At 34.1% G+C, this 9,708-nt stretch overlaps 1 protein-coding gene across 1 annotated transcript; it reads right to left on the reverse strand.

Moving 5' to 3' along the window:
* Positions 1–827: 827 nt before the first annotated feature.
* Positions 828–8,440, reverse strand: LOC113066527 (mitochondrial glutamate carrier 1-like). The gene is made up of 5 exons (XM_026238407.1): positions 7,849–8,440; positions 1,363–1,529; positions 1,123–1,248; positions 992–1,047; positions 828–904 (listed from the first exon to the last, which is right to left on the reverse strand). Exons 2-5 carry the CDS (start codon positions 1,380–1,382, stop codon positions 843–845), a joined length of 264 nt encoding a protein of 87 aa, XP_026094192.1. The 5' UTR covers positions 1,383–1,529; positions 7,849–8,440; the 3' UTR covers positions 828–842.
* Between the last annotated feature and the right edge of the window lie 1,268 nt (positions 8,441–9,708).

Consider the following 9,708-nt stretch of genomic DNA (forward strand, 5'->3'; position numbering starts at 1 on the left):
AAAACGGCGGCAGGCAAGGCATTGTGTATTGTCTGTGTGCTTCCACCCTCATTGAATATGAATGTGGGTCTGGTAACGTGATGCTGTGTGCTGAAGTGATTGAGATGTTTGATAGTGTCAGTGTGTCACTACTGTGGCTGGAGAAGACGATAACGGCAGTGTGTGTGTGTGTGTGTGTGTGTGTGTGTGTGTTGTGTGTGTGTGTAAGAGGACATATGTCTGTGTGTATTTATCAAATAAATAAATAAACATGTGTGTGTGTGTGCATATATATATATATAATATATACACAATTCAATATAATTATAGAGTACAAATAAATTAATAAAAAATAAAGTATAAATAAATATACGTGTGTATGTGCATGAAAGTGCAAAATATATAGAATTTAACAAAATATGTTCTATATGTAATAAGTATATATAATAATATAATATAATGCATATAGAAATAAATATATCCTAACTATAATTTATAATAATTAATTTAATTTAAATATTGATAAAATAATAACAACATAAATAAAATTATACATAAAACATACCAATAAAATTTTATCAGCAATGTTATTTTATTATATTCTATTTTTTTATATTTTATGTGTATGAAATGTTTATTACTAGTATGAAAAACGAAATATTATAAATGTTTGAGGCTGGGAATGAACCCAAGCAGTGTGTCGGGCCAGACGATGTGTCAAAGAGTGTGTGTGTGTGTGTGTGTGTGGTGTGTGTGTGTGTGTGCGTGCGTGCGCGTGTTGTGTGTGTGGGTGTGTGTGTGTGGGTGTGTGTGTGTGTGTGTGTTGTGTCTCACCCGTCCTTAGAGGAGGTAATCTGAAGAAATCATTTGCTGCAAGCTTGATGGCTTTCTCTGGCGTGACGAGAAGTTAAGTTGACCGCCGCACCTGAGAGAGAGAAGAGCAGACATTCTCAGTCTTCACAGGAAGTAATCATCTCTCAGCTCACAGTTAACTCGTGTAAGTTTGACAGACCTCTGTACATGCCAAAGTATCCTTCTGACCGGATGGTCTTGACGAGGCAGTCGGACCTGCAGAGCACAGTGTGTAATGTGATTAGATGTGGAGCTAGTGAACACACTCGACTCGTCTGTTTGAGCACTCACATGCTGGTGTAGAGGCGCGACCCATTCTGCTGGTTCTGGAGACGGGTTTTGGCCAGATCGATGGGAAACACGCAGGTAACGCCGATCAGTCCCGCCAGACCGCCGTTTATTAGCTTGCCAGGCAAACTGGAGCGACGCATGAGAGGAGAGCAGTTATAAAAGAGACGCCGCTAGGGCTTCAGGACGCTGTTGCTAAAGTGCTCTGGGGTCAGAAGAGTTCAACACCAAGTCCAAACTCACCTGATCTGTTTGTCAGCCATTTATCTGGCTCCCTGTGCGTCTTCAGTGTGTGTGTGTGTGTGTGTGTGTGTGTGTGTGTGTGTGTGTGTGTAAGGCGTCAGAGTGCACGTCTTTGCAGATTTTCTGGTTTCGTGATCTCAGTCCATTCACCGTCCTCTGGCAGATCTCTGAAAGACACACACACACACACAGAGAGAGAGGACATAGTGTGTTTCTGGTAAAGGTGTCATCTCTCACTGACTCTAGAGATTCCTCACACTGGACTCACTCTTTCCTTTCCTTCCTCCTCTCGCCTCATCTCTCCATCTCTTATGTTTATTTCTATCACATGTTGCCGGATGCACGGTAGGTTTGAAATAGTTCCTAACATGAATGTCTCACAGATAAGTTATTTTCTGTAATATTGGTGTCAACTCTATATTTACTTTTGTTATATATCATTTCTGACTGAAACACGAAACGCAGGGCAGAACTTGAGTTCATCATTTGGGAATTAACCGAATGATAATAAATGATCTTTAAACCAGAAGAGGTGGAAAAATAAGGCCAAGCGTATTAAAAAAACGTCATTTCAGAGCAATTTTGAAAGATTATGATTATGATACTGTTTACAAAAAGAACAGAAAAATGGATTAAGAGAGAAATGATTTAAAACTAATGAAAAACTGGAAAAGCTCAAATATAACTGAAATAAGATTCAATTATTATTATTATTATTATTATTATTATTATTAAACATTTTAGAATTATCACTAAATTATTAATTATTGAGATAATAAATACTGTAATAATTATTATTATAAACATATATATATTATATATATATATATATATATATATATATATATATATGAAAAACTGGAAAAAAACTAATTAAAATAAGAAATGCCTTAGAAATACAACTAACTTAATAATAATAAACACAACAATAACAATAATTACTAGCTGAAGTTGTTGAAGTAAGTTGAAGTACTAAGATAACTAAAACTAAAACGCAAATAAAAAATAGAGCTAGAAAATCTGGAAAATAAAAATAACATTAAAAATATTATTATAATTATTATATAAACTCAAACTATTATTAAAAACTGTAAAACTGTATAAATAATGCTAAAATAACACTGCCATGTCTCTGATATTTGTTTTTCAACATATATTTTATGCTCTATATAAATAATATGAATACATAAAAACGTAAAATATTATTAATACTATTATTAATAATATTACTAAATACAAATAATTAGAAAAAACAACACATTTTTTGACAACTAACTGAAATAGGTTTATATATATATATATATACAACAGAGATACAGTATGTTATCCAAATGATCATTAAAGTGATAAATAAGTGATAAATAATGACAATGTTTTGTCTCTTTGGTGAAAGCACTTGTTGCTGTTGAAACTTTACAAGAATTAAGCCACGAAACACATGACCAGCAACCCAAAGCATTGTCTATCTTCATATTGAAGTGTTTATGAGCAGCTTTGATGGTCATGTGATCTTGGTGATAAACAGGCAGAAGGTCAGGAGGAGTCCGAGAGGAACGTGTGTGTGTGTGTGTGTGTGTGTGTGTGTGTGTGTGTGTGTGTGTTTTAAGTTCAACGACTTAAAGACAGTCTGATTGTCTCCCTCGTTCCTCCTCTCCGATCAGCCAATCAGCACGTCTCTCTCGCTCTGGCCCCTCCCTCTCTTCGTCCTGCTCTCCACTCATGCGTTTCCTGGTTTCTGCTGACTGGACTGAACTCATCTACCTTCAGTTCTGCTCTTTCTCTGTCTGGTTTCCTCTTTCTCTCTTTACTCAGACCCAGCGTGTTATCTCAAGGTGCTTTCTTTCAGCAGGACTATTATTGTTGCATCTTTCTCTTCATCCCAGAGAATATCAGGTCTGTTTAGACAATGAAAAACACAGATATGGGATATATTTTGATAAGTCTCTGAGGCTCTTAAAGGTCAAGCAACAATGATAAAAGAATAAATCACTTGGAGATTTTGCTGAGATCTCCTGCTTCGCAGATGTTTCTCCTGAGAAAGATCTCAATGTCTCAAATTGTGCCAAAGTCTCAACTTAAACTCAAAGATCTCAACATGACCTCAGACATTTCTCATTAAATCCACAAGATCAAATGATCTGAGATGCTATCCGCATTTCTGATCAATTTATGTGACAATACAACTGAAGCTAAAACATAAAAAATCCGTTTTTGAAATAAAGTAGAAATAAAATAAAATATGAATATAATATATAAAAAAATTATACTTAACATGGCAACTAACAGAAGTATAAGCTGAAGTATTAAAATGACTGTAACAATAATAATAAACTGAAATAAAATCAAGCTAATAGACTTAATAACATGTCAATTACAAAATTACTAAAACTTTAGCTCAAATTAAATAAAAAATTAAACTAATCAAATATATTAATAAATGATATAATATTATAGAAATATATTTAGGTAATTGGAATAAAATATAAATATTAAATAAAAAGCTTGAGTACCAAAATTACTAAAACTAAAAATAATAAACTTAAAAAAAAAATAAAGTTAAATAATAATAACAAACAACAAAAACTAATAAAATGGCAAAAGCATGCAACAAAAACATAAGGTAAAATGAAGATTAAAATTATTTTTAGCAGCTCATTCAAAATATTAATAAATAATAGAATATTATATTTAAAAATTATCGAAATAAAATATAAATACTAGATAAAATCTTTTAAAAAAAAGTTTTACAAATAATACAAAATAATACATTTTATAAATTATAGCTAAAAATAAATACTAAAAACAACTAATAAAAATGACAAAACAAAAAGAAATATTAAAATATAAAAAAGCTAATTATTGAAATGCTATATTAATATATAAATAATCGTAAAATAACACTGCTCTATACTTTTGTGCATGTCTTCAACTTTAATACATGAAACATGTGTAGATGTGAATCAAAGAAAGGGCAACACCTGAGCGATGGACGTTTGCTGCTCAGCTTTCAGTGTCAGTGGACAGAGGAACAGAAGGAGCTGAGACTGGGCTTTTGTCTTGTGACAGAAGGACAAGACTGAAGTCTGTCAGTGTCTACAAATCAAAAACTAGTCTCACATACAGCACACAACGGACCCAAACTGACACTGAGGAGGAAATAATGTCAGTGAATGAGCTCCCAGCATGCACCAGCTGCTCTGATCTGCAAGCTTCTCCAGGAAGGGCGAGTCTGATATTTCTACACAACAGAAATGAGATAGTTTCCATGGAAATGGACTGAAAAGGCTATGAAATCCTATGATTGAGCGCCAGAGATTTCCACATGTCTTACTGTGGATATCAGCCCCGTCGTTTGTGTGTGTGTGTGTGTGTGTGTGTGTGTCTTACATACGCTACTGTTCAAAGGTTTGGTTTTTTTAATTTTTTTTAAAGAAACTAACAATTTTATTCAGCAAGGATGCGTTAAAGTGATCAGTAAAATAATTTAAAATGTTACAAAATTTCTATTTCAAATAAATTCTGTTCTTTTGAATATTCTATTCATCAAAGAATCCTGAAAATGTATGGCAGTTTTCACAAAAATATGAAGCATCACAACTGTTTTCAACATTTGATGATAATAAGAATCAGTATATTAACATGATTTCTGGAAGATCATGTGACACTGAAGACTGGAGAAATGATGCTGAAAATACAGCGCTGCATCACAGGAATAAATTATTAAATTATTTTAAATTAATAAAATAAAAATTATTTTTTATTTATAATTTATATAAAAAAATATATATTATTTTGAAATTGTACTAACATTTCACCATTTTCACTGTATTTTTGATCAAATAAATGCAGCTTTGATGAGCAGAATAGACCCAAACATTAATTTTACTACACATAAAAAAATAAAAATATAATAATATAAAATATAAAATATAAAAATAAAATAAAAATAAACAATTTGTAGTTATTTCTTGGACTTTTTGGGGTGTTTTTGTGTAGTAAAACTTTCATTGTATTACTATAGTACTGCCCCCCCCCCCCTCAAAAAAAATAAAAAAATAATAATAACTTTTTGGGATTTTTTTGGTACTTTTCTTTAGCAAAAAAAAAAAGCACACTTCAACTATAAAATACATCCATTAACATGTTGTTGTGCTGCCGAATGGAGGGATGCAGAGAATCAGTGAGGATGGAGGAGAGTAAAGAGAGAGAGAAGAGAGAGCTGTAAAGGGAGACAGCTGGGTGGGAGGAGAGAGAAGATGGAGGGAGGGAAAGAGGAGGTGAAGAAAGTAGTTGAAGCCGACCTGAGATCACAAGCAGCTGATGAAGCCAAGAACTTCACAATCACAAGTCATTCTGGACTGTATGATGTTCAGCTGATCTACCAATGCTTTCAACCATCTGGGTTAAGATCGTTAGAGCTATTCCTCATGTCGTTTCACATGAGTTTAGAAGAATAGTTCTTTTCCAAAGAATAATAATGATCTACAGCATCAAGCTCTAAGAAACACTATTCTGAACCTCCTAAAGTCATAAAAATACACTATTCGATTAAAAAAAAAAAAATACACTACTGTTCAAAAGTTTCAGGTTGTTAAGAATTTTTAATGTTTCTGAAATAAGTATCTTCTGCTCACTGAGGATGCATTTTTTTAAAATCAAAGGTACAGTAAAAACTGTAATAATGTGACATTATTACAGTCTAATATAACTGTTTTCTATTAGAATATATTTTACAATTTAATTTATTTCTGTGATGCAGCGCTGTATTTTCAGCATCATTCCTCCAGTCTTCAGTGTCACATGATCTTCAGAAATCATTTTAATATACTGATTTGCTGCTCAAGAAACATTTCTGATTATTATAAATGTTGAGAGATTACCACACATGACAGAGAGTGGAAATGAACAATCATTTACTGCATTAAGTTGGTATCAGAATCCCAGTGAGCAAATATAACAGTGATACCGAGAAGCATCAGGAGCGGACAAATATTAATAACATAAAGACTATTGTTAGTTATTACAGGGATCTTAATGTCTAATTTGTAATGGTTTTATTAAACTCATTTGTACATCATTTGACTTTCAGAAGTTATATTGTTTAGGACTGAATCTGAGAGATGGGAACAATATTGTGCGAATTAATATTATTTGGAATATTATTGTTTTTGATGCTGTTAACAGTTTTGATGAAATCATTTTATTTTCCCCTCAAGAAATATTTCTTATTGTTATCACTGTTGAAAGCAGTTGTGCTGCTTCTTATTTCTGTGGAAACCATGATCAATTTTTATGCATTTTATTACAGTTTGTTCCATGCATGGCTTCTGCAAAAACACTTTTAAGTGATGAATCTAAAGAGGAATAGGTTTATAGAAATGAACAGTCAAATAAATGAATTCACTTAAATGCATCAGTTTCATAAAATAAAAAAAGTTCATGGTAATATATACATGCATACACACACACACAGTCCACAGTCCTTTTAAAACATGGTGGAATATCAGTACCACTATATTCTTTTAAGCAGAATATAGCATTTAAATACCACGGTATATGCTTATTGTAATAATGCAATGTCATGGCAATTACATGGTACTCATTTACAACGTATTACCTTGCTATGGTGTTCAAAATGCTATTTTGAAATACACCAGGGTCCTAAAATTCATGTATTATGGTATTAAAATGGTATTTCAGGGTAACATGTCCAAAATACCATGATTCTGTAGCACTTTTTTCTGTAAAAGGTTGTTTGCTTTTAGTCCAAGGACGCAATTGCTTTATCATGGGGGGAAAACCTGCTAGAATATGTAAAGAGAGAAGAAATATGTGCAGTATGTGAACGAGGTCGCTGATTGGGTCTGATGGCATAATCCTGCTGCAGAGAATCCCGAGAGGCTCGAGAGCGCGCACGGCGCATCGAGAACGCGCGCGCCGCGGTGCCCTGATGTTGCTCCTGTCCTGATGATCCGCTGCAGATCCACACAGACATAACGTCCGTCTTTAATTGCCCTGGGGCGGATTCCGCGGCCGGTTAATCCCGTGGGGATAACGGACGGACGGTACAGTAACGGGCAGACGAAACGCGCGCCGCTGTATTACGCGAAACAGATGTTAGCGCGCGGAACGCGACCGTTAGAATGAACGAAGCTGTCAAAGACGCTCTTTCTCGCTTCTGTCCTAAATAACGTTACCCGTTTGCCAGTTTGATCAGTCATGTTTGATTTCAGACGCCTTCTCGCGATGGGGAATCGTGTTTTGCCACATAAAGAGAAACGATCCGTCGCATCACATTCATTGTATGAAACCACTGTTAACGTTACCGTTATTTCCGTTTATTCTGCGGACTGACATAATCTTTAACACGGAGACCGTTTAGATCATAATGATTCTATTGTATAAGCTTCCATCTAAACAAATGTCAGTATTAATATGACACACAAAGGCTAGTCAAAGAAATAAGAGCGTAACTGTGCTACATACCGGATCCTGCAGTTTTGTCCCGTTTCTCCGGTTATTATGGCTTCATGTGATGTTCCTCCTACGGTGACGGTGTGATAATAGTTAAAATCGCCGGTGGTGCTCGCGTTCGTGTGCGTTTGGAGGAAATGAGGGATGAAAAAGCAGGACACTACGGGAAAAAGTCGGTGTTTCGGTCGCCGCCTGCTGGCGCGTGATATCGGTTACGGCGCCGTCCGATTTTTTTCTGCTGTTTAAGCAAAGGTAAAAAAAAAAAAAAAACGTCGTGACGTCATCGGTGTGACGCAACGGTGACCTTGAGTTAAAAGGGTTAGTTCACCCAATAATGAACATAAGCTTGTGTTTTAAAACTATTTTTGGGTGAACAAAACCTTTTAAAACACATGGAAGGACACTGAATAAAAAAACCGAATATTCCCCACTTCTGATAAAGAAGACAGGAGAATGAACATCACTGATTTAATAATTTAATAATGTAATTTGGATCATAGACATATAAATACCTAGACGCCTCATTGGCTGCTTTAAGCCGTTGCCGCGATACGTCAACGCGTCCGCCATGTTAGTGAGGGCAAGACTGCCTTTAAATAAATGAAAGTAAACGGGGGAGCTGCGGTTTTTACTGAACAAAAACACTATAACCTTCACATTTATCAACCGATTTCAAAGGTTTGTGATCTACGTGCAGTTAAAAAAAAACTTTTGAAGGTTTGGAAAATGATTAATTGAAAGCTCACATTTGTTTCACTTGTTGATTTCGTTGATTTTTTTTCGGTTTACAAATCTGTTAATTTAGTATAACTGTGACATATTCATGTAATGTAATTTGATTGTACATTACATGATATTTAGTTGTTTTATTGCTTTCTCTGTGTTCAATCCCAACATTTTTAAATTCATAATCTGCGCGCACACTCTCGCAATCCGTTCCCATGGATTTGTAAACTGTAGCCTAATCATGGATTCATGCAGCAAGCTCCTACGTGTTAACATACAGTTTTAATGAATATTATTATGTGGAATGGGTCTACAGCAAAGTGTCTTAAGTGATTCTCTGTATGTTTTTCTCATACAGGTGAAAATTTTTTGAAAACGTGCAGCCTGTCTGTACTGTGGAGTCGCCGGCTTTCAGTCAGCTCCTGATAACAGCCAACCAGCATGATAACATAGATTTGATTTTTAAACAGCATTTTTATACATACGTGTACATATTCCATCTTTATTTGACCCTCTAACTTTAACACTCACTATTCTAATTCTATTCTTTAAGAAATCTAACTACCTTTCTAATCTTTTTGTATTCTATTTTCTTTTCATTTATTATGCAATTGTATATGTATGTGTGTGTGTATGTGTAAAGACCTCTAACTAGCTTGCTCTATTCTTTTAATTTTTTATTCTATCCGTTTTCTTTTTATTTATTATATTATTTAAAATTCCATGCTACGTGTACTGTGTTAACCTAACTGAGACTTGTTATAGCACTTATATATCATTGCTCTTGTTGTTTTTGATTGCTTCCACTGTCTTCATCTGTAAGTCGCTTTGGATAAAAGCGTCTGCTAAATTAATAAATGTAATGTAAATGTACATATACATATTTATATGTATTTATGTATGTTTCTCGAAATTGATTCTGAATAATTCAGATTGCTTTCATTTATTTATTTCAAAATGTTTTGTGTTATGTTGTCCATTGTTGATAGTTTTCATACTTAAGCTGTGAAAGGAACATTTTTAAGGGCTCAACACAACAGCTTTTATGATGCAGAAGCCACTAGTTTTTGATTCTGAATATTATATTCAGGTATTTTGTTATTTATTTCAGAAATCCTTGTGATATACAGTCGTGGCCAAAAGTTT

Source organism: Carassius auratus, chromosome 50 (genome assembly GCF_003368295.1).
Source record: "Carassius auratus strain Wakin chromosome 50, ASM336829v1, whole genome shotgun sequence".
Lineage (NCBI taxonomy): Eukaryota > Metazoa > Chordata > Actinopteri > Cypriniformes > Cyprinidae > Carassius > Carassius auratus.